The 25,700-nt window shown below is 46.7% G+C and overlaps 1 protein-coding gene across 1 annotated transcript in view; it reads right to left on the bottom strand.

Annotated features, from left to right (window-relative positions):
• LOC147684384 (transforming protein RhoA-like) overlaps positions 1-25,700 on the bottom strand; it is an 86,165-nt gene that overhangs the window by 34,285 nt on the left and 26,180 nt on the right. Inside the window, exon 3 of the mRNA XM_086940311.1 lies at positions 15,725-15,845. Coding sequence (XP_086796437.1) covers positions 15,725-15,845 — 121 coding nt within the window. The remainder of the gene's footprint in view (positions 1-15,724; positions 15,846-25,700) is intronic.

Genomic DNA, 25,700 nt, shown 5'->3' with positions numbered 1-25,700 from the left:
GCCATTTTAGGGTCAGGCAGGCGGGGGAAGGCAGATTCTAGCCGTGGCCACCCCCGGTGTTTTGCCGCTACAGAGGCCCCCGGATACTATCTTCAGATAGTGGCAGCCCCTGCGTTCCTCAGATTGCGCCCGTCAGCCCGTCAGCGTACCTCTCATAGATAGTTGAAGTCCTCGGCGCTCCGGCCGCCATTTTGCCCACGGCCGTCCTCTACTCGCGTCTCCTCCAGATCTAGCTACCGCGGCACCAGGGGCGATCGGAGCAGCCCCGCAGGTGTCCTGCACCTTCCGATTCCTGTGGGTGCCGACAACAGCCCCCGGGCCACTGGGGAACCGCCAATCCAGGCTCCCGTGCAGCGCCGGAGCCGGGAGCCGAGATGGAGCACGACCGCCCGGCTCGGCTCCGCCCCTTGAATATTCCCCGTCGTCGAAGTGGGAGCCCCGCCGTAAATAAAATAGCAATAAAACCAATCATATGTATATAAAAACATAATTACATACATTCTAAAACCATAAATACTCATAAGTACCAAGGTTAGCATTAACACATAGGAATACATTAAAAGAAAAAAGCACTTTTATAGCATATCACTGTCATTATGCTAGTCCAAACTAAAGCCAATCAGGCGCAAGCAACCCTCTAGAACCTTCTCCTCAAAGGCTCAGGCCCTCAGATTTTCGTAGCACAAAAGTGACAAAACAGTCTAGGAGGAGAAGCGAGCATCTGAGGGGAGGTGGGTGGGTCGCATGTGAATCTATGAAAGACATTTCTCACAAGGGAAGGAAGAGGGTCAAAAAACAAACTCCTCCACCACCCCAAACCCCCTATTAATCACATGTAGACACAAAGGGGTGGGGAGGACTAAACCCAATAAAGATGAAGAGACAAGCTGTGGCACAAATATGTGTTTTGAAAAACTGCCCTCACTCACACACAAATGTGTGTGACATGCTTCATCATCGGGTCTGCTTACAAAACGCCCCGCGTAGCCACACAGGGGGCGGAGCATAGGGAGGGGGGAACACAAAACACAAACAGGGACAAACACAAATGTGACTTGAAATGCTTTGAGTGCTAGAAAAATTGCTAGCAGCTCCAGATTTATGGGAAGCAGCTGTTGCTGTAAGCTCCACATGCACTTAATTGTGTGCGTTTGGAGATGAGCTCCCCAACCAGTGAGCAATGCATCTGCCGTTAGCACTATCTGTGGAACTGGGTCGATGAAGGGCCGCTCTTTTGAAAGGTTTTTTGTATTCCACCACTGCAGAGAGCGATGAGTGCGGCCATCCACCAACACTAGATCTGATAACAGACCCTGAGCTTGGTTCCACTGAAATGCTAAGCATTCCTGCAGGGAACGCACTTGAAGTCTTGTGTACTGGAATATTAGGATATATGACGCCATCATCCCTAGTAACTGCATGAACACTCAAGCTGGTAATGAGTGCTGAGGCTTACACTGAGAGTAGAGTCTGCAAATTACGGACTCTGGTCCGGGTACGCCAGAGCCTTTTGTGTATCTATAGTGGCTCCCAAATACGCTGGTGTGTTGGATGGCTGGAGATGGGGCTTGGACAGATTTACTGTGAATCCAAGATCGTGGAGAAACTGCATTGTTTTGTGTGTGTGACGTGCACAGCTTTGTTGCGAGCTGGCTTTTATGAGCCAGTCGTCTATGTATGAGAAGAAGTGAATGCATTTTCTTTGTAGATGAGCAGCGATTTTTGCCAGGCATTTGGTGAAAACCCTGGGTGCAGTAGTTACTCCGAATGTGAGCACCTTGAATTGATAAGGATGGCCTGCTACCACAAACCTGGGGTATTTGCTGTTAGCAAGGTGTATTGGGATATGGAAATAGGCGCCCTTCAAGTCCAGAGTGGACAGAAAGTCACCTTGCTGAAGATGTAGGAGCATTTGTTGGAGGGTCACCATATGAAAGTGGTCTGACTGAATGTATAGATTTACTCCTCTGAGGTCTAGTAGAGGCGTGAGAGAGCCATCCGTCTTGGGAATTAAGAAGTACAAGGAGTATACACCAGCCCTTCATATTGTAGCAGGACTGGTTCTATAGCTCCTTTCTCCAACAAAGAGAGAATTTCTCGCTTGAGAAGGGTGATATGTCCTGGTTATATTGCATATGATCTTGGAAGAATGTTTGGGGGAATGTCTTTAAGTTCCAGGCAGTAACCATATTAAATCATTTGTAGAACCCATTTGTCTGAGGTGATTGTATTCCAGACAGGTAGAAACTAGGAGAGATGTCCCACACAGGAGTGGAATGATCGAGGTAGCGTAAGGAAGTCGTTGTCTGTGGTGTAAGTGCGTGTTGAGTTGCCGCTGCCACTTCCCTTACTGTTGTTTCATCTAAACCCACCTCTAAAATAGCCTCATCTTTATGCAGGTGATTGGTTGTGGCACTTGTAAGAGGAGGAGGGATTCTCTGTGGATATATTCTTGAAGCCACCCCTGTAAAAGGAGCGGCGAAAGGCTCCCCTATTTAAAGGTAACTGCAAAGCCCCCATAGACTTGACGACCTCAGTGTCTTTTTTCATTTTTTTCTAGCAAAGTGTCAACTGCTGGGCCAAAGAGGTGTTCTTTGTCAAATGGTTGGTTGAGAATAGAGGCTTGCTCAACCAAGCATGCCTGCGTAGCAGTACGCTGGTGTTTACTGCGCGGGCTGCTGTGGCTGCTGTGCCTGCTGCATTTAGGCACACCTGATGGAGGCATTTGTGATTAAGTTACCCTCCTGAATAAGGTCATTAGCCTTTGATTTATGCTCATCAGGCAGAAATTGCATTAGCTTCTCTAACTCATCATAATGAGCCCTATTCATAGCGAGCTAACAAAGCTTGAGCATTAGCAATGAGCCAATTATTGGCTGCTTGCAACACTACCCTTTTGCCAGAGGCATCAATTAATTCCGACTCATCAGGAGGAAGGTCTCACCTATGGTCTTTGAGTTAGCTCTCTTGCGAGCACTGGAAACCACAAGGGAGTCTAAAGGCAGCTGACCCTTGATGTAAGTGGGGTCAGTAGGTGTAGGTTTATATTTTTACTCCACCCTGGGTGTAATGATTCTTGCCCTCACAGGATCTTTAACGATCTCATCTGTATGCTTGAGCTTCCCTTTAAGCATTGGCTGTGTATGAGTAGCTTTTTAAGAGGAACTTAGGGTTTCGAATAAGAAATCCTCTTCTAAAGTCTCCTTATTCAGCTCCACCCCATGATAATGAGCAGCCTTGTTAAGTAGCTCAATGTATCCTATGTTGTTGTCGGGTGGTGAGGGTCTGGACGGATATAAATCAGGGTCATTATCCGTGTTTGGGTCAATGTCATAATCTTCCCATGGGTCAGTATCCTGTGGCCTATCCTCATCCAGTGGGTCAGGTGATAGTGGTGGTGGTGAGTTTATGGGTGGGTTGAGTAAATTTGGATCAGTGTGCAAAGGAGGTGGAGAAGGGTTAGTACTCAAATTCTTTCCCTTCAGAGGAATGTGGTAATCCTCCTGCAAGCCCATTTTCCTTTTCTCAGGTAGTTTTGCATGGATATGTCCATTGTCTGGATGTATTCCCAGTTCTTTCTGTTTAGGATCCGAAGGTGGAACGTCGGACCGAGGCTCTTTTGGTGGAGTCTTTTTGTCTTTGGTTGTCATTTTCGGCATCTAAAGTTTCGGCTCCGAACCCTTCGGCTCCAAAGATGTACTCTTCTGTAACGGTGGAATGGTTACCAAGACATGCTTCGGTTTCGATGCCAAAGATTTCATCTTGGCACTGGGATGGGGCAGACTCGAGCCGGAAGGTTTTTCCTTGTGTTTCGGCGCCGGGCCAGAAGGTGGGGCACCCAAAACCTCGTTTATGTGTTGACCTCGGCCCGAAGGTAGCGGAAGGACCAGTGCCTTTTTGGTCTTGGGTTGCTGGGGCAAGGGGATTTCGGTACTCGCGGTACCCTGACCCGGTGTAACTTGCTCCTTTTCTTCTATGTCGGAGTCCGCCTCTGAGATATGTTCTGCTTCTTCAACTCCTTGAGCGGGTAGTTCTTCTCTCTCTGAATCTTTGCCGAATATGTCCGATGCAGAGCCACCCTGATGTTGCATTTCATGACATCGAGCCAGACTGTCACAGAGCGTCTTCTTCGTTCAAAACTATCATCACGCGTCGCAGTCTTTTTCGTCTTGTTCCGGGAATAGGCAGAGGTTGCACGCGGAAACAAATCGTTTCTTACCGGTCGGTGTAGTTTTGCAGCTTGAAGATCTTTCTGGATTCACTATGCTGTGCACTATTCCGCGGTCTAGTGGTTGGGTCCGGAATCGTAATCTTTTTTTTTTTTCGAAGCCCAGGTGGGTGTCGACGTCCCACCTTCTGGTGTACTTCCTGTGACGTCAGGACACTCCCACCTTTGGGCTCCATCTTCGGATTCTTTTTTTCTTGTTTTTTTTTTTCTTAAATCCTTGTCAATGTTTTCAATTTTTTCCTTAAGGAAATTATTTTCCACTTAGCCTCTTCAAGTGTCTGTTTGCATATTAAACCTTGTATTTCCACCTTCTTCTCCTGCCTCATCTTTCTGGCGGAGGAGGATGGGTTCGCTAGTAAATCCAGAAAGATCTTCAAGCTGCAAGACTACACCGACAGGTAAGAAACTATTCGTTTTGCAGCATGAATCTTTCTTGATTCACTATGCTGTGCTTAGATTTTGTAGCGGTTTGTTACGTTTGTGGCGGCTGGGTGTAAGATGGGAGTTGGTTGTTGAATATGTGTTGAAGCACTTGGAGTCCTACCTGTAGTTCCTTGTTCATTTGTATGTCCACGCATTAGTGCTTAGTAAACGTGTGCACTGAAGCCCATGTTGCCGCCAGGCATATGTCCTGAATGGGTGTGTTAGCCAGGAAGGCTATTGTTGCTCCCTTCTTTCTGGTGGAGTGGGCTTGCTCTGATAGTTCTTGCCCTGCCTGCTTGTGGCAGAATTGTATCATTAGAGCGATCCATCGTGCAATGGTGTCCTTTGTTACTGGTCTACCCAGGACACTGGTTGCGAAGGACACAAAGAACTGCTTTGTTTTCCTGTGCTCCTTCGTTCTTTCTATGTAATGCATCACTGCCCTTCTAGCGTCTAGAGTGTGCAGTGCCCTCTGCTCTTGTGGATGGTTTCTGAAAAAAGCTTGGTATTTGTATTGTTTGGTTCATGTGAAACCTTGACACCACCTTTGGCATTAAGTGTGGGTCCGTTCTCATTACCACCCTGTCATTCTGTATTTGGATGTACGGCTCTTGCAGCGTTAGAGCTTGCAGCTCGCTTACCCTGCGCAGCGAGGTGATTGCCACCAGGAAGGCCGTCTTCATTGTTAGCATCTGTAGTGAGGCCTTGTGGATGGGTTCAAAGGGCACTTTTATAAGCACTGTTAGAACTAAATTAAGGTTCCATGCTGGCGGCGGCATCCTCTTTGGTGGTGCAATTTTTTTCCCCCCTTCCAGGAATCTCTTTACTACTTGTGATATAAAGAAGCTCTTTCCTGTCTCTCCTCTTGTGTAGGCTACTACCGCTGCTAGGTGAACCCTCAGCGAGGATGAGCTTAGTTTTGCTTTCAGCAGTTGTGTGAGATATCTTAGCACCGTTGATTGCTTTGTCCTCTTTTTGTGCAGTTTTTCCCCGCTGCACCATTGTGTGAACCTTTTCCATTTTGCCACATAGCATTTACGTGTGGTAGGTTTCCTTGCCTCTCGTAGCACCCGCAGGGTGCTCTCAGGAAGTCTTAGATGTGCAAACTATGTCCTCAGGAGCCATGCCGCAACGTTGAGGCTCTGCCTCGCCCACTGTGGTGCCACCAGGATCAGTGTCATGTTGCTGGTCCTGAACTTGTTGAGTACCCTGGGTATCAAGGGTATCGGGGGAAAAGAGTAGGCAAATGTTTTCGACCAGCTTATCGATAGGGCATTCCCCTGGGATCGTACCCCTGGTTGCCTGGATGCGAAGTTTTGGCATCTTGCATTTTGCATTCTGTTGTGTTGCAAATAGGTCTATCGTCTGTGTTCCCCACCTCCTGAATAGCCTTTGCGTTTCCTGCGCGTTGAGTTCCCACTCGTGGGATGCTGAAGTCTGTCTGCTGAGCCTGTCCGGTCCACACTGTCCTTCCCTGGTAGGTGTATGGCTAGCAGGTCTATTTTGAGCGGGATGGCCCGTCTCCATTTCTCCTGTGCTAGGTTGGATAGTGGGGCTGATTGTGTTCCTCCCTGCTTGTTGATGTAGAACATTGTTGTTGTGTTGTCAGTTTGTATTAACGCTGTCTGGTTGTACAGTCTTTTCCGGAAGGCCTTCAGGGCGAGGAACACCGTCTTCCGGTCCAGGTAGTTGATATGTCCGACTGCATCTGCTGGAGTCCATAGACCCCTCACCCTGAGCTTGCTCATATGTGCTCCCCATCCCACCTGGGATGCGTCTGTGGTGATGGTCACCGATGGGGTTGGTAGTGTTAAAGGCTTCCCCTTTGTGATGTTCTCCTTGTTCCACCAGGTTATCTCCTCCTGCACTGCGTGCGTTACAACCACTAGATCTACCCAACTCCCTGTAGCTTGTGACCATTCCTGGAATGGTGTATGCAGGACGCCATCATCCCATGATCTTGCTCGCTGTCCTCACTGTCCGAGCTCGCCCCTTCTGGTACAGACGTGTCTCCTTTAGCAGGGCCAGTGTTCTCTTGTCGCTGGGGAACACTTTCCTCTGTATGGTGTTGATCTGTGCCCCCAGGAAGATCTTCACCTGCTCTGGTTCCATTGAGGATTTTCCCGAGTGTATGGAGAATCCTAGATCCGTTAGCGTTTTTGTGACCCGCTGTGCGTGCTCTTTGCATGTCTTGTGGGAGCTTGCTTTTATGAGCCAGTCGTCGAGGTAAGGGTATACATGAATCCCTGGCCGCCACGGCTGCGAGGCATTTGGGGGAAGACCCTTAATGCGGATTTTAGTCCGAAGGCCAGGGCTGTGAACTGGTAGTGTTCTTTGTTCTGGTAAATCTTAGTAGATACTGGTGTTGCATGTTCATGGGAATGTGCAGGTAGGCATCTTTTAGGTCTATGGTGGACTGAAGTCTCCGTCCCTTATCTGAGGAATGACCTCCTGTAGGGATGTCATTTTGAATGTTTGCGTCTTTATGTACTTGTTCAGGAACCTTAGGTCCAGGATAGGTCTTAGCGTTCGTCCACCTTTGGTACCAAGAAATAGTTTGAGTACACTCCCTTGTTCCTTTCTCTGAATGGGACATTTTCGTTGGCCTCCTTTTGGAGGAGTTCTTGTGCTTCTTCTAGGAGTAGCGCTCGCTCTTTCCCCGAGTGCGCCCTTCTTTTTGGTTTTCTGTTCGGTAGTCTCTTTTCCAACTCTATCCAGTATCCGAACTGTATGATGTTGAGTATCCATTTGTCTGTTATTTTCTTCCACTCTTGGAAGAAAGGTTATAACCTGCCTCCTACTGGTGTTACATGTTCGTTGACATTTGGTTTGTGTAACCCTCTCTTTTTGGTCCTATGGTGCACCACCCTCTGAGGAGTTGCGTGAGTGAGCACACTTCGCGTGGCGGAGTCACTTTGAGGTGGGTTGTTGGCCCCTCTTCTCGTCTGTCCACGTCCATTCGACCTTCCGCGAAAGGACTGGCCCCAAGGCTGGTACTGCCAATTTTGTTTTTGCTGTCCCGGATGGGCTTGACTGTCACCCTGGTTGGTTTGCTGGAATGTCTGGTGTGACGTTCCGGGCTGGTTTACCCCTCTTCCGTTCGGTCTCCGTGTCGGGGCACCCCTTCTCATCCCTCTGAATTGCAAGGCCTATCATCATCTGCCTGCTGGATGTGTCAGCCCCATCCAAGGCTGTTTTCAGGCAAGCATTTGCAATGTTCTTTCCTCCCTCCACCAGGTGTGAAGCTCTTTGCTGATATTGCTCAGAGAGGTGCTTGGGCAGCTGTCCGAACTCGTTCCAGTGTTGGTACTGGTGCCTGTTCAGTAGGGCATTTGAGTTCGCCATGCGCCAGTGTACCGCTGCGTTCCTCTCTACCTTTCTCCCAGTTAGGTCCATCCTCCGGCTTTCTTTGTCTGGTGGTAGGCCGGATGTTGTTGGGACGTTTGCCCTCTGCCTGGCTGTTGCCGCAATAATGGAGTCGGATGTGACGGATCCCCGGATGTAGGGAGGGTCCTTAGAGGAGTGCATATACATCTTCTCAGTCTTAGGCGTGACTAACCTGCATGCCACTGGGTCTTTGAACGCCTCCCTCCCTTGGTCCATGACACTCTGAAGCATGGGGAGGAACTGGCTCCTTGTTTGAGTGGGGAGCAGGGTTTCCAGAAGAAAGTCAGCCTTTGGTTTTTCCTCATCAAGCTGAACTCCAAAAGTGGTTGCCGCGTTCCTGATGACCATGTCATCCAGGGGCGAAGGCCTCGAAGGATACGCCTCCAAGGGCTCTTCCGGGTTTTCAGCATCGAGGTCCTGCCACTCCAGGTCCTGTGTCATCGAGGATGGTGAGCCGAAGCTCGTTCCCATGTCATCGTCGCCCTCTTCCTCATAGTAGAGGCCCTCTTCCTCCGGTTGTTCCTGGGGTGCGGGTTTTTTCGGTGACAAACTCCTCTTCCCCCTCTATTTCGACAACGGTCGTCGTTGGCTTCAACGGGATCGTGAATCTCTTTATTTTCTCCTCGAACTCTCTCTTCCTTTGCAGGATGTTCTTCATTTTCGGCCTCGAGCCTTCTCTTCTTTCTCTCCAGCTCGGCGACATGCTCGGCGTCGAGAGTTTCGGCCGATCCCTTCGACTTAGTCGTCGACGTCAAAGCAATCTTCGAGTCCTTGTCTTGAGAAGTCGAGCGGTCCTTTTCTGGGACGTGCTTCGACGACCTTTGCTTTTCGCCAGTCTTAGCTGCCTGGGAGCCCTTTTCGAAGTATCCGCTGGGCTGCTTGTCCTGGGATGCAGCTGCGGCCGCCGGAATTTTCGTTGCCGGTGCTCCCTTAGAGAACCCAGACTCTGTTTTTCGAGAGTCTGGATCAGGCCTTCGAGGCTCTGTCGAGGGTTTAGGGGTTGACGTCTCTTACCTCTTTAGACGTTTTCTTATCGGTCTCTACGACCGTGAAGTCAACTGATCCCTCGGCGATGTGGACCTCTTCTTCGCTGGAGAGGCCCAGGTCTCAAAACGACGGAGGTTGGCCCTTGCCTTGCATGTTGTAGTTGGCTCTCCTTTGTCTCTCTCTAACCCGGAGTGTTTTCGGGGTGAAGGCGGAGCAGGCGTTGCAATCCTTGCTCTCGTGGTCGACCGGCAGGCAGAGGTTACAGACTGGGTGCTGGTCCTTCTGCACGTATTTGTGGTGGCAGTTACAGCAGAATTTAAAAGGGGTCTTGTCCAATCCTGCGCTCAGGGGGACCCCTGTGTGCGAATTCTCCGTTGGACGTCGAAGATCTCAAAGTTCTCTTCCTTCTTAGTCGTCCCGGCTTGGTGATCTTGTTCTACGGTATCTTCTTCAAACTTTTCTGTGAAAATTTCGTCTTTTTCCTCTTCTTACTTCCCAAAAACTCTGGGGCCTCTCTGTGACGATCCAGACCCAACGGCGGAAAAAAGGAAGCGTGCGGACGTCACAGAAAGTACACCAGAAGGTGGGACGTCGACGCCCACCTGGGCTACAAAAAAAAAAAAAGAAAGGACTACGATTCCGGACCCAACCACTAGACCGCGGAATGATGCACAGCATAGCGAATCCAGAAAGAAGTTTACCGATCGAAGTTCTTGGGAGTTGAAACGATATGCGGAGAATAGGAAACGCGACAGAGAAACAATACAGTCGAGGGTAGTGGATTGCGCATCGATGGAAACCTGAGAAACGGTGCCGAACCGGATAGCAGCAATTCACATCCGAACCCGATGGTGGAAAAAAAAACAATCTAACAATGGGGTCGATAGCCCATGCGCACTATCATCGAAAGGAGGAATAACCTACCTCGTGACTGGAAAAGACTTCTTTGAAAAAAACAAAGTGCAACCATCCGGACCCAACACCAGATGGCAGGCTATGCAAAGCATGTGATCTACAACTCACATGCCTCGAATACATCACATCACCCCTGAAGGATCTCCATTGGCTCCCAATTCACAAAATAGCATAATTCAAACACCTCACTCACACTTTCAGGCACTACATAACACTGGCCCAGCATACCTCGACAATTGCATCTGCTTTCACATACCTGCCAGACACCTCCACTTATCCGGACTGCTACTTGCACAAATCACACGCATACGGAAAAACAGATTAGACGGTCAAGCCCTCTTCTACATCGTTCCTAAAGCGAGCCACGACCTGCCACTACACATAAGAACCCCGTCCTCACTACTTGAATTCTGCAAGAAGCTGTAGGCCTGTCTTTTCAAGTAGTCCCACTAGGTCCTAGGTGTGGCTAGAATCACACCTGTTCAGCACCAGAACACCCTGATAGCGCACGCTACAACTCTGCAAACATAACAATGTGGAATGATATATAGGCTCAAAGGGAGGAGCCATACATTTAGAAAGAACTATATTTACCTCCTATGGAGGGGAGAAGGACTTTTGACTGAATGGTTGGTCTTTTTTAGTCATATCAAAAAGTCTTTACTCTCTTTGAGTAAAGAATGATTTTTGATTTGGTCCTTAACGATAAGCTGTGATGGCAGCTAGAAGACTGTAGAATTACATTTTAAGCTCAACTGTGCCAAATAGAACAGCTAAGGCAGAATAACATTCTCTTGGGTTGAGACTGGATCAGGTTTATTGTGGAGGCACCCAATCACGAACCCTTTCTACTTAATAGTAGAAGTGTTCCTGGTAGACAATCTCTTTGCTTCCTAAAGAGTCTTAATGCAGTACGGCAGGAGATCTTTGGGTGTAGAACCCCTCCCCCATCCTGGATAGCAATTTGTGGTTGTACAGTTGTCTTTTGTGGGGTTTGAGCTATACGTGAAGCAGCTCTGGAAACCACCACAGCCCCTACCACTCTGGGGCTATGAGAATCATGGTCACTGAGAATCTTTATGCTTCATGATGACTGATGGTATTAGTGGTATCAGTGGAAAAACATAGAGATCTGTTCTAAAAATTCATCAAAAGAGCACTGCCCATCAACTGTGCATCCTATATTCTGAACCCGCAGTAGGACAATTGATTTTGTACGGTGTCTAATAAGTCTATTTTTGGGAAATGCAAGTCTTCAAAGACAGAGTGCAAGATGTTGTCTAGTTCCCAATCAAGATTTTCTGTAGGTCTGCTTGATGATTTTTGACACCTGGCAGATATACTGCTTGAAGGGTTATATTCCTTGCCAGTAGTCAATGCCACATTGCTTAGGCTTCAAACCAGAGAGTTCTTGAACTTGTTCCTTCCCCTTTTTTTAGTGGTACGTAGCCTGTGATTCTGGCCATCTGTATTAGAACTCTGTCTGTGCATAGAGCTGGTAGGAAAGCTCTAAAGGCGAAGTGAACTGCTTTGAGTTCTAGAACACTGATGTGGTAAAGTTGTTGTGTAGAGGACACAACCCTGAATTGAGTGATTGTCCAAGAGTGCTCCACGCTTAGAGAGAGAAGCATCAGTTACAGTGGTCTGAGTTGGAAGCTCTGATGGAATGGGACTCCCTTGAGTATATTTTTTTGTGGCTGAGCCACCACTGAAAAAGACTGCTATGCTTGTGGATTTAGGTAGAATGCGTCTTTCCAGTCGCCCTGATGTTGCGACAATTGCTCTTTCAAGCATTGCTAGAGAGGTCTCATAATGAAGTGGGCACTGGGCACTAGATAAAGGCAATAGGCCAGGGATCCTAGAAGGGACGCAACTTGTCTCACTGTTTGCTTTGTCACACATAACTGGTGACACTTGAGAAATGGAATACAGGCTGTCCTTCAGGGGAGTAATTGACAACAGGAGTATAACCCATAGACCAGGTTGACACTGCACACGAACGTGGCAGCCCAGCGCTGATCTCAGCGCTTTTCCTGCCCTTGGATTGATTCCAGCTTTCGGAATACTTATATACAATGGTACCCCCTCCCGGACCGTCGCAGTGGATCGGGGATCCGACCCTGCTACTCGCGTTATCGAGTACCACACCGGTGGCCATTAGCATTCTTAAATTTGGCAACCTGATGATGGTCCTGAATAAATAGGACCGATTTATCAGCGCAACTCACGGCGCACATTCAACTTTGGTTCATAAAAAGTTTAAAACCATATTCAATCATTGTAAATAATCATTCTTGTTGAACCATTGATCCCTGTACATATTTGTCACCTTGCGCCTTTTGCTGTGTTTTTTCACTAGTCACTTGCGCCGTCACTCATTGTGTCACGAGCACATGGTGCACCAAGTTCCTCTGGTTGCCTTCGCAATTTATGCTCACAGTGCTGCTATAACTGTTCTGTATAAACTGTAATTTCAAATATCTGATGCAATGAGCACTTTTGAACAAACTACCAGGAGTCTCCCTCTTTCCTTTTTGTAATGTCGTGTACATACATATGTATTTGCCTTCCTCATTGTATCTGGTTGAGACATGGTTGCTAGTTTTTGTCCTTCAGGGAAGGCACTTCCCTTGTGTGATGGTATTGATATTCTCAGAGACAGTAAGGAATTTGAACTGGAAAAGCGCTTAATTTTTCTAGATCCACAGAGGCCCAATCAGTCTAATAATGCAACAGTGAAATCAAATTGTTTTATCTCCTTTAGGCCTGCAGCTTTAAGAGTCTGAGACTCCTTTTTAGGTCTCGCCTATGCAGTGCGCATGCGTTGATGGGAGACCTTTAGCCGTCGTTCTGCTCTTTTTCGAAGCACATACTCGTGCTTGTGACGACATCCACCTTGCGGGAGTAAGCATGAGCGCGTCACAAGCACGAGAATGTGCTTTGAAAAAGAACAGACTGCGTGCGCGCGCAGAGACGTATACACCCACCACACCTGGGCCAGCAAACACATGATTGCAGTGACAACTTTTATTTTCAACTTATAAATATTCCTTTCTCCATCGAAGCCATTGATGGCTTGCCCTTCCCATTTGTGCAAATGTAAGGGATAAAGATGTTTACAGAGGGTGCATACGTTTAATAAATAATGTTTCAAGAGTAGAGGAGTTGTTTTTCAGTTTTTTCAACATACATACATTATGCATCAAAAAATATGCTTTAAAATGCAGTTGGTTTCCACAACAATTTATCAGAGTTCCCACCTTCTAACTACGGGCACTACGCACTGCCTCTTTAAGATGAATGTTTGACGGTTTGGTTTGAAGGGAAGCAGCAGTTTTTTTCTCAATTTGAGAAACTTCTTTTTGTGAAAACATTGTAGGCTCAATATATGCCCGAACGTATGCCCTTTGCATAACATATAACATCCTTAAAGGAATTCATAAGATGCTTCTGTGAACGTGCATGCTCCGTGTTTTAGTTTCCATGTGTGTTACTGCCTGGCGTTTTTGGAACAGAGTAAGGGATAGGTAATTTTATTTATATATCGCTTACTACCCCCGACATTCACACCACTGGAAGAAACATGTGGGTGATAGGAAAATTGAAGACGATTTACAGTTTAAGAATGATAGCCTGTTCCTGGCATTGTCAGCAGCACTTGCTCTACATTATTGCAGAGGGCCTGTGCAGCCTCTTCAGAAGATGTACAGTTGTGCGTTTATACTTGAATCACTTCAGTTATAAATGGATCATTCTTAATATTGAAGCCGCATGACAAAGCCAGGGTGCACCGTTTATAAAACCGCGTTCCCTGACGTTTCCAATAAAAAAAATTACATGTATTACCTTATTTGTCATTTTCATTAAGTAGTTCATAGCTCGACGTCCCAGTTGCAGTGTATGTAGTGAATAAAAAAATTAACCAAATTATTAATGTTTTATTTTTTAATTTCTAAAGTTTTCAGTGAGGAGAAACTAAGCTCTAAAGTTGCAGTGAATACTGCATCCGGCCCTCATGTTTGCCACCCATTATGCTACTAGCGCTCATGTTTCCACTCTCTTGGTCTACAACCGTTAGGAGGCTTCACCTTTCCTATTAAATGTCTGCATGGAACGACTGAGGCGGTCTCTGACACAACCGAGGACATGTAGCAACTTCAGTAGTTAGCCCTCCTCTAGTGCTGGGGCCCATGAGCCATTTCTAGATCTGCATAACTAGTTGTTTACGAAAATTAAATCTCATTTCTCTATCCCCTGCACTGCAAATCGCATGCGGTCGTAAGCTAAGAACAGTTAATTCAACAAAGAGTTTTAGGCAAGCCTGCAATTCGCTGGTAGTGGCTATTAAAACAGAGACTCATCCAGGATCCACATAGCAAGGACATCTTGTAAATCTTGTCAGTTTTTGGCTAAATGCAAATCGGATGAAGCGAAATGGCAAGATCTTAAGTTGGCCTTCTCTGCCAAAAGACGCAGTAACTTTTTGGCCCATAGTCAAATGGGACAGAGGCGGCTATTTATCTTCTCCTCATAACTTTATTGCTCCCGAAACATAGGTGGATCATTTTGAATTCCTATACTCTGGTACAGAGGAGTCGGATACTCGTATTCACTTTTCAAACCGACAGATATTGCATTTAGGCAAGCAAATGTGCTGGCAACTTTAGATGCAGTCCCAAGTGGAAGAGCCCCAGGCCCAGACAGTATTCCTGCAGATTTATTTCTGCAGGACAAGGATAACTGGTCATGATACATTTTAATCCTTGCAAACGCCATAGCTAACAGCACCTCAATACCGGAATCCTGGGGGAGAAGCTGAACTGATTCCCATACATAACAAGCATTGGCATAGCCAATAGGTCTCGCCTTTGGGACCTTATAAGTGTTTGCCATGCAACACAACAGTTGATGTTGTTGCACCCAGGATATTATGCCGGATAACTAAACACTCAAAGTCCCAAAGGCAAGACCTACTAGCTATGCAAATGCTTTTTATATTCTCCATTTCCTCAGCTACATGCGGACAAAGGAGGGCAGGGCCTCAAAAATGCAGGTTCATTTATTTTCAAGTGTACATCAGGATTTAATGAAGTGAGGCGAAGCAGGATGCATGTTGCAGTTCAATACAATGGAAAACAATTGTCGCAGCCAGGTCTGCTTTGATTCTGCACTTTTAACTTGGTTTAAAAACAACGTGTCCCTCTAAACTTTCTAGGAAATCCTGTTTTCTACAGATCTTTTATAAACATTAACAGATTCCCACCGTGCCCGGTCATATCTGCACATAAGTACAGAATCGCTGGCTGATTTAAGAGCTGTAACTAGAGAGCCACAGGTGATCCTGCCCACTGCATCCTCTTTTTACACTATGGTATGACACAATCTTGGGCCACTAACAACAGTCCGTGAGTACCGGGCAGCGTCCTACTTGTGTACACTTTACCATTGGAGTCTCTGAACCACAATGGTATTGTAATCAAATTGGATGACCATGTTACTCTTTTAATTTGTCTCCTTTTTAAATTAAAAGAATAACGCAGTAAGGCGAAGTTATCCCTGTTTTTTCACTTAAATTTGGTATCTAATGCGGTCTGGCTGAAGTTATTTTTGCCTGCTGCCAAATGCATGCTAAAAATACTTTGAGTTTTTCTTTTGGAAGCGCTACAGAATCCAGCTAATGACTAGACAATATCATGACTTCAATTAAGATATCCTGATGGATAATTCTATACAAGAATGCTTGAGGGTGTCTTTACTACTTAGCAGCAGTGCCCAATCACTTACCTAAACTATCTGGGCTGTCAATTGAGAAGCACATTAGAATTACATCTGTGTCAGGGTAGGAGAGGGGTCTCAAACGGTCGTAGTCCTCTTGGCCAGCTGTATCCCAAAGTGCAAGTTCCACCTGTTAGCAGGGAAAAATAAGAACATCTTAACACAGTTCACTGGCACAAGGAACATACTTTCTAAATTAAGATACAAAGCAGGTAAAGAGGCTCTGCATTAGAGTACTCCACTGAGGATAGCCCTCAAATCTTACCACAAAATGTTGACTCAACATGGCAACTAGCCATTTCGCAAACTGACAGGGCTAGCATATTATACTGTCTGTGTGATAGACCCACATTTGAAAAGAAAAACATATTTTTTATTTGTTGTCTTATGACGTTAATATACCACCCAAAGGATTTCAGAGCACTGCACAGGAGAAAGTGTGAAACATCAACCAGAATATTAACATGTACATTAACTTGCAGCATAATGGAAGAATGTATGCATTGGTAAGGAACACATGCATAAGGAGATAGAAGATAAATTAGAGGTTCTATACCATTGACAATAAACATAAGCAGCAACGTTACTTAAGAACATTGGGCTTCCGAAGCAGTAACCGCAATGAGCAAGAGTAAAAATCATAAATCTAATAATAAAAGTTAAAAGGTAGCGATAAGCACAAAGAAATTGAGGATGCCAGGAACTATGGAGTTATTTAACAAAAACAGAAGTCATCACAGAAGAGGTACAACATGAATTTGGGATTGGATTGTCGGGTACTGGTGCTTCTCAAGCAGCAAGTTCAAGAAGAAGGATCTGTAATGAAATTCAAATTATTTCCTTGGGGGAAATTATGCAAAATGCCCTATAATTATTTACTTGTGCTTAATGCGTACTGGCATTCTTTGTTATTTTTCAACCCCAGCAGTTGCTCATGTTTGGTTCGCTAGTATGGTTACTGTGCTCCAGCTGTACAGTTTTTATCTCAATTAAATCCTATTTATGCGACTAGTAGAAATTTCAGGCATTTGGCATAATAACTTAAACACAAAATGCCAGAAATTATGCTGATGTTAATAAAATTGCACGCTGGCTTAATCTGAAGCTCTGAAAGAAGGGGCCTTTTTAGGTCTCGCCGCCAGATCTTATGTTTCTTAGTGTGGGGCTTAAACCCGCTCCTCTTCTCCATTGGCTGGCTTCCTAAACGGAGGCCAGCCATTGGAGGACAGGTGCGTGTGTCCATTTAAGCCCCGTCTTTTTGGGATTCGGGGGGTGTTTTTTAGTTTCTTTCTCTCCTCTTCCCATTGGATGGAATTTTACATTCCAGCCAATGGGAAGAGGAGAGAAAGAAAAACACACCCCCAAATCCGAAAATGACGGGGCGTTTCTCCGAGGCATGTCTGCATGACCTCGGAGAAAGATGGTGGTGTTCGACTGCCCTCCTGACGGCTTGTTTTCTCAGGGACGGGTCTGCGGGGTTTGGTTTTAACTGTGTCAGAGCTGGTTTTGGTGAGAGGAAGGGTGCCAGGTGCGGGTCCCGAGTTGGCACACTTGCTTTTAATCCTACAAGCGACGTAGTTTGCCAAATTTGTGTGCTCAGTGCTTTACCGGCTGCCTGTGTGTTTTTCTCGCCAGGCTGGTTTTTTAGGTCTATGGTGACCATGAAGTCTCCTTTTTGCAATTGAGGGCGCACCTCTTGCAGGGGTCATTTTGAATTTTTGCGTTCTTATGAATTTGTTTAAGAACCTTAGGTCCAGTATGGGTCTCATTGTTTCGTCTACCTTTGGCACCAGGAAGTACGTAGAGTACACCCCACTGTTCTTTTCTCTGTAAGGTACTGGTTCTATAGCTTGTTTTTGCAGGAGCTCTCTTGCTCCTTTTTGGAGTAGCTGCAGCTCTTTCCTTGCTAGTTGCCTTCTCTTTGGCTTTCTGCTTGTTGGCGTCCTTTCCAGTTCTATGCAGTATCCAGACTGCATGATGTTTAGAACCCATTTGTCTGAAGTTATTGCCTTCCACTCCTGGAATTAATGTTTTAGTCTTCCTCCCACTGGTCTCACATGCACGCAGGTACTTAGTGCACTTGACCCCTGCGTGTTGTCCTTGTGCCTCACCCTGGGAGTTCTTATTTGGGTGAGCACACGTTGCCTGACTAAGTCCCTTGGCGGGGGGTTGCTGACCTCCCTTCCTATTCTGGCCACGTCCAGTGCCTCTCCCGCGAAAGGACTGGCCCCTCTGCTGGTATTGCCAGGACTGCTTTTGTTGGCCTTGCTGCGTTTCGTTCTCCGCCTGGTGGGATTGTTGGAACGCCTGGTGCGATGTTCCTGGCTGGTTACCACCCCTGCCGTTGGGCTTTCGTGATGGGGTGCCCCTTTTCGACCCTCTGAACTGCAATGCCCCCATGGACCTTGCTGCCTCATTGTCTTTTTTTAGTTGGCTGAGCTTTTCGTCTACTGGGGCCACAAGCAAGGTCTGTCCGTTGAACAGGGTGTTCAGGATGCTGTGTTGTACTTCTGGCTTGAAGTGTGACACCCTGAGCCATGCTTGTCTCCTTTCTGTGATGCCCATCATCATGAGCCTACTGGAGGTGTCAGCTCCGTCCAGAGCTGTCTTGATGCAAGAGTTTGCCACATTCTTCCCCTCTTCAACTGGAGGAGGCCCTGATGGATTCAGCTGAGACCGTGCCCTGGATATAGGCTGGGTCCTTGGATGAATGTTTATACTTCTTTTCAGTCCTTGGGGTGACTGCCTTGCATGTAGCCGGCTCCTTGAAGGCTTCTTTCCCTTGTGCCATGACACTTTCCAGTATTCGCAGGTACTGGCTCTTGGTCTGTGTGGGGAACAATGTCTCGAGTAGGGAGTCAGCCTTCTGCTGCTATTCGTCGAGTTTCACCTTGAAGACAGCCGCTGCATTCCTGATGACTGTGTTGTACACCCCAATGTCATCTGGCGGCGAAGGCCTCGAAGGATACGTGTCGACGCTCTCTTCAGGACTGTGTCGACTCCTTGCCAGTCGATCTTCTGACTTTCCGAGGTCGCCGAACCCAGGAGCGTCCTGCGGTCGTCGTCCTCCTCATAGTAGTCGAAGGTCTCGTCTTCGTCCGGTTCGTCGAATGTCTCGACATTCTCCGACTGTTCCTCGACTTCATCCTCTTCCTCCTCGACCACCTCATGCACCTGTGGCTTGGGCTTCGTCGGGATTATGTAGTCTTTCATCCTGGCGTCGAAATCCTTTTTTCATTGCAGGATGTTCTCCATTTCGGCTTCGAGACGCCTCTTCTTCTCCATTTCGGCAGCAAGATCTGCGTCCAGTGGGTCGGCCGGTCTCTTTGGCGCCAAAACTATTTTCGGAGTCTTAAGGTTTCGGCGCCGAGCTTATCTTCGGCGTCTGCGCTGGAGCCTTTTTAGGGTCCTTCTCCCTCGGCGTCGGACGTTCCTTTTCGGAGATGTTTTTCGACGGCTTTCGCTGTTCTTCAGCTCTTGGCGCCGGGGACTCCTTCTTAGAGAATCCATTGGGCCTGGGTTTAGGTGCGGGCGCCGAAGCTTTCGGCGCTGGCACCGAAGCTTTCGGCGCCGGCGCTTTTGAGGATTTTCCCTTGATATTTCGAGACTCTTGGTCTCTCAGGGCTTATGGGGCCGTAGAGTCTCCTACCTTCTTTGGAGTCTTCGTAATATCGGTCTCTACGACCGTGTAGCCGTCCTCTTCGGCGGCGTTGTTGTCTTCTTTGTCTGAAGATAGGCCCAGGTCTCGAAGGTATGGAGGCTGGCCCTTGCCCTGCATCGTGGCGTTGGCTACTCTCTGTCTCGCTCGAACTCGAAGAGTCTTCGGCGTAAAGACGGAGCAGGCGTAGCAGTCGCTGCTCTCGTGGTCTACCGGTAGGCAGAGGTTGCAAACCGGGTGCTGGTCCTTCTGTGCGTACTTGTGGTGGCAATTTGCGCAGAACTTGAAAGGAGTCTTGTACATCTCATGCGTTCAGGGGGCCCCCTGTGCTCGCATTCCTCGATGGAAAATCGCAGTTCTTTAATTTCCTTCCCTCTTTAGTCGATCTTCTCGATCATGTAGTCTCCTGAAGTCTTCTCCAATGTTTTTCGTATAAAAACTGCGTGTTTTCTTCTTTTTTCTCCAAAAATGTCTGGAGCCCTCTCGGGATCGATCCAGACCCAACCCCGGAAAAAAAGAATCTGACGTCCAAGAGGGAGTGCTTCCGCAGGAAGCGCGCCGACATCACCGGAAATACAACAAAAGGTGGGACGTCGACGCCCACCTGGGCTATGAAAAAAAACAAAGAAAAGACTACGATTCCGGACCCAACCACAAGACCGCGGAATAATGCACAGCATAGTGAATCCAGAAAGATTCACGCTGCAAAACTGCGCCGGTTCAGGGCAGTTGTCCGGGGCACGGGGTGGAGCCACACAATCAATGGCCCATAGGGACAGCTGGGGAAAACGTGCATAGCGCCTACCAGAAAATAATGCGCCTTGTGGTACATAGGACACTCATTTTGCTCCTGGGAGCCGCTGGGTTTTCGCAGCAGAGGGTTCAGCTCGGCGCAGGCCAGCAGCTTCAGTGGCGGTCACAGGCCACCTGACCTGGCTTGACCCCCAAGGAGGGTGGCAGCAGTGCGGAAGCCCGGCAAATGTCCAGCGCCTGCCGGGCCCCTCGGCAGGTCTCTCCCTGCTGCCTCGGGCCGGACTCCTGGCATGGCATCCCGCTAAGTATAAACAATAATTTTTTTTAATTAAACCAGTCCTCTTTAAAAATAAATAAATAATATTGTGTATAAATATAGATTCACGGGCAACGGACGAAGAATTCGATGAAAAAACTGAAGCTCAAGTCAATAAACGGAGGAAAACCCGGATTTGAGTGAGGCACCACCGGAACGAAGTATCGACGAATTCGGCAGCAACCTCGATGGGTGAAAGGTGGAGGCCCCTCCTTCCGGGACACAGCTCTGCCACATGCCAGGCCGTGGGAAGCAAGGCACAGTGGCAGATGGAGAGAAGAATGGAGGCAGGCAGTGAATGTCTCATTGGCCTCCCACCGTACAAGCCAGAGAGAGTAGCTGAGGGTGGGAGGAGAGGGGGGCTGCACTGAACAGCCAGCCAATAGGGGCAGTTATGGGGGGAAATGCTCAGAAAAAAAAACAAGACTTGGGGATTTTAGGGCAGAATGCACCAAAAACATGAATGTTAACTCCTATTTTTTTAAATATATTTTTATTAAACAGACTCATCATACAGTATACAGCTGAACGTTTAGTACAAACCTCGTCATGGTGAGCCAGGGAGTCTTAGTCGTAACTCATAGCGCTCACCCCCTCCCCAAATCGTACGTGTCCGGGAATACCCATGTGCCTCTGTTTTGCTATATAGTGTCTTGAAAATAAAATGGTGCAGATTACCTTTTTTTTCTTCAATATTTGATGCTTTTGAGAAGCAGCGCAGCATGCCATGCTTCTTATTAAAATCATAAAATATTGAAAAATACAGTTTGCCAGTTTGTTCAGCGGTGCCTTTACATTGCGCTTTCTCCCCCCGCTAAAGTGCCTAGAGTGTCACGTCGCCAGTGAAGCCTCCCGTCCAGGTGAGCGGGGCTAAAACTGGACAGGGTGGCCGCAACCCGTATGCGTGCACATCTTCTGTCCGTCTGTGTGCACATCGGAATCCGTAGTGATTCCAAAAGGTCCTCGCATGACATCTGGAAGAATCGGGAACAGAACAGGGATGGGGGCACTTGCATCCGTTTGGACAGCTTGGTTTTGCGTTAGATGGGTGAGATCATTGAGTCAAGTTGAAATAGTATGGTAGAGGAGATAGAGGCATTTAGACTAACTCTATTTTGTAGCTGATGATCACAGCACTAATGGTAATTATGCTCGATTTGAGTCTGGGTGGCTGCTGTCGGGGAGAAATATGGTACTGGCTAAGGAAATGGCCGAGCTAGTCCAGGATAAATTAATCTAAGGTTTATCCGCAATCTTGTTTGTTATTAAGGATGACACTCAAGCCTTTACAATTATCAGCGTTCAAGGATATCATTATCTGGGGTTCGGGGAGAGATAAAGGGGGGTTGTAAAATGGTTAAGTATCCCAAAATGCTTGCATTGGCAAGGGAGAGATCGACTTGAAGGAGGAGTGCAGAATTGAGCATAAAGGATACATTATTTTAGTGGATTATGGTGTAAACCCTTTTCCCCCTGTATGACCCCGTCACCTCAATACACTGGGGACCCATTCTGATGACATTGCTCTAGGTGAGAGACAGTCCAATTCCACATGTACAGTCATAGGTAAGTGTATGAGTCAGGCAGAGGATATATGGAAGACTGAAAACCCCTATTTGATTGCCATGCTTGCACAAAACAAATATCTCGTACTAGGAGACAATGTTAAGTTCCACAGAGAAAACAGCAGAAATCCATGCAGATCATTTCAGAACGCCTACTGTACTTAAAACAAATTCTCTACAACTTTGTAGCAACAGGGTGCTTTTAAAGGGGTTTCTAAGTTTAGAATGAAAAAAGTAGCTCAACAATAGAGCAAAGACCAGAACCAAAAGAATATACAGAAGTTAGAGCCAAGGTGTGTTTCTTACCTGGGAGAGGAGAACATGGCCGCACAGATCACAGAAGCGAAGCACATGACAGCACAGACACAGTGTGGTGTAGACCACAAACATGCTCTGGTGACTAAAACAGTTTTACTGATACTAGGTCCCAACATTGCAGCCAGTAGGAGCTGAAGACCAGGGCACAGAGGGTGGAAGCTGAGAGCTTTGGCCACACAGACTTAAGAGTTCTTGCCACAAACCCAGGAATTGAAACATGGGAAGATTCCAATATTATGTCGTGTAGTGAAGTGTCCCTTTTTGCATGGTTACGGACTATGTTTTGTCAAAATTAGATGTCAACTTCCCAGAGTGTGTGCTGGTATCCTGATAAACAGGCCCCAGCACCTGTGTTCTTTCCTAAAACTGTACCTTTGTGCCCATAATTTGCACACTTCTGGTTCACCTTTAAGACCTGTGTAAGAGGTACATCTGGTACCAACAGCCTAGTGAGCAGAGAAGGCCTCCAGCATGTATTATGCCACCCTCGGTGAACTCTCACCTGAACACCCCCACCCTGCTAATACAGACTGGGTGTTTTGGTGCAAACCAAGGAGTCAACATGACACACATCCCTCTGTGCCATGGCCACCAACCCTGCCTGTGTCATGGGTAAGTCACCCCTCTAGCATGCCTTACAGTCCTTAAGATATGGTGCACCATATTCAAGTGCGGGCATAGCTGCAAGAGTGTCTGTGCCATTCACAGACACTGTTAGTGCAATGAAGCCATTTTGAGTAAATGGTCTGGGAGTTTGTCAACACGAACTCCAAAGCTCCATGATGGCTTTACCGAAGTGTGGGAAGTTTGGTATCAAACTTCTCATCACATTAAATCCACACTGATGCCAGTGTTGGACTTAAGGAAAAATGCACATCTTAGAGATGCCGCCTAAAAAACAACCAACTCTTGTGTGGTTGGTGACAGGCTCCCAGCCATCTGCCACCACCAGACAGGTTTCTGGAACCCCGCATAGAGAGCCCTCTTCTCGCTGGGTCTAGGAACAAAGCACATCCTGGGCAGAGGGGTCAAAGCTCCCCCAGGATGGGCTGAATCTTTGAAGAGGGGGCTTCAAAGGCCTGCTGCCTTTGTTAGCTACCCCCAGCCTTTTGCTGCTATCAGCAACTGACTCCCACCAATGCTGACCCCCATTTTGGGCACGAGAACAGAAGGTAAAACCTAGCAAGGCAGGGAGATGTGTCCACCTTTGCCAACCCCACCCATCAGGCGGGGAGGCGAGTTGAAGCGCACATCTCAGTCCCTACCATCTTGAAGATAGGGGGACCCCTCCAAATCAGGAAGAGGCTTATGCCCCCCTCGCACTGGAGGGTGCGCGACCAACGGTGTCCTGGTGTCTAGCAACACTTCAACTTCATACTCCAGGCATTGGTTCCCTTCGTCCAGTCTTCTGGCTCGAGCCTGCAGTCTTTTTTTGCAACCGACTTCCTCTATTGAAACGCATTGGGCTCCCGACACCTACTAAGCACCCTGCACCCGGCCACCCCTGTGCCATAGGTGGTGTGGATTTGGTGCTAACCTGGGACCCTTTTTGGCAAGATCCTAACCCTAAGAGCTTGGCTCCTGAAACCGAGTGACCTTCCTGTGAGCAGTCCCAAACCAAAGTGCCCCATTGTCTAACAGCGACACCATGCACCCTGGCGCCCTGTGCCATTCCTGGTGCCCCTTGAGAGCCAACCTGAACCTTGGTTCTACACCTTCAAAACTCCAATCCCAAAACCGTTTTACTCACTTGTAACCTAACACTTAATTTTCCGCATAGGACTGAATGGTGGGGTTTTCTCTAAAAATTCTGTAATCTATTGCTTGCACAAGGTTAAGCTGCTTACAAGAGTCCTATGTTGTGTAAACTCTGTAGGGGGTATGTATCATACCAAACCAGAACTGTAATCGAAAAGTAATCGAAAAGTACTTACTGCTTTTTTAAAAACTGTTTTCTCAACTGCAAAAAGTAATTAAATGTTTCTGCAAATCGTTTTCACTGCCTTCACTGCCTTGCTGAAAGTAACATTGTATGAAGAGTTTAACTTACCTGTTACTAAGTGAATCTGGTTCTAGAAATAAAACAAAAACATAACTTTTTATACAGACAATTGAGTGTGTGACATATTTCTTGCTAGAGTGTGTACAACAAACGCCTAACACTACCCTTGTGATAAGTCTGACTTCTCAACCACACTCCAACAAAAGAGTAAGGTATTATCTACTTTAGCCTCTGCTATACCTCGGGAGATCCACTGGGCTCTGTGCACTCTATACCTTACTTTGATATAGTATATACAGAACTAGCTTCCTACATGTAGCTAAACCACAGTGGTAGATGTTGAAAAATCATTAGTAGCTACAGTGCAGTTGTCGGCTATCAGTAACACGTGTTTTGGACAACCAATCCACTATACATCTCCCTGTGATCAGAAGGGTCAGACAGATGTTAAAAGGTATACTACATTTGTAAATCTACCATTAGGACAAAAAATATCAGAAGAAAATGCGGTCACAAATTATTTTTCTCTTCCTACTTATTTTCTTTATTTTTCATTTCAACAATTAGTTTCTTTGGGAAAATCATGAGCTATCTACACAAATGACCCCTGGCAGAATTCTGAATTTTATAACCACACAGAAACCTGGGGGTCTAACAAGAAACTAGTGTGTTTCCGAAACCATACACAGTATAAAGTCTACAGAGTGTTAGTTGAATAACAAAATGGTTTTTGTATAAAGTTTAACAATCCGACGCTATAAAGAAGTCCCAACCGAAACAGACTGCTCAATTCAGGAAATGTTCAAATGAGCTGGTAAAACAAACTGCTAGTCTGATTCTTTAGGGGAAAGATGGGAAGAATGGTACCGTGAGAACTCTTCAAAGAGAAATGTTGGTTTTGAACTCTATTTCCGAACTATATTAAACCTGGTGCCTCATTGAAATGTACTACATGACTGATATAGCCAACTAGCTGTTTATCTGTTTTAAACAAAAAAACAAAAACAAAAAAAAAGTAAGGTTGACACCTTCAGGCATTTTAATGGTTTTAACATGAGAAATATATTCTAAAGTGTCACACATTTCATACATATGTATAGCCTGCTTTTTACAGCCATTAGAAAAATAGATCCAATATTAAAGACAGAAACCCTCCCATGCACTACAGATAGCAGAAAACTCAAGTTGCTCAAAGGCACTTTAGAAGAGGTGAAGAGATTACACATTGCTGGAGCGCATAAGTAAATCGGATTTGCACAACTAAAATAATGTAGGACGGTTTGAAAATAACTTTAGTTCACAAGCAGAATCCCTCCAGCTTTTGAAACCATACTGCAGGAACATATAGTTTTGAAAATAAACCAGTTTTAAAC

This window comes from Lissotriton vulgaris, chromosome 10 (assembly GCF_964263255.1).
Source record: "Lissotriton vulgaris chromosome 10, aLisVul1.2, whole genome shotgun sequence".
Classification (NCBI taxonomy): Eukaryota; Metazoa; Chordata; class Amphibia; order Caudata; family Salamandridae; genus Lissotriton; species Lissotriton vulgaris.
This window is presented reverse-complemented; position numbering and strand designations above follow the sequence as displayed.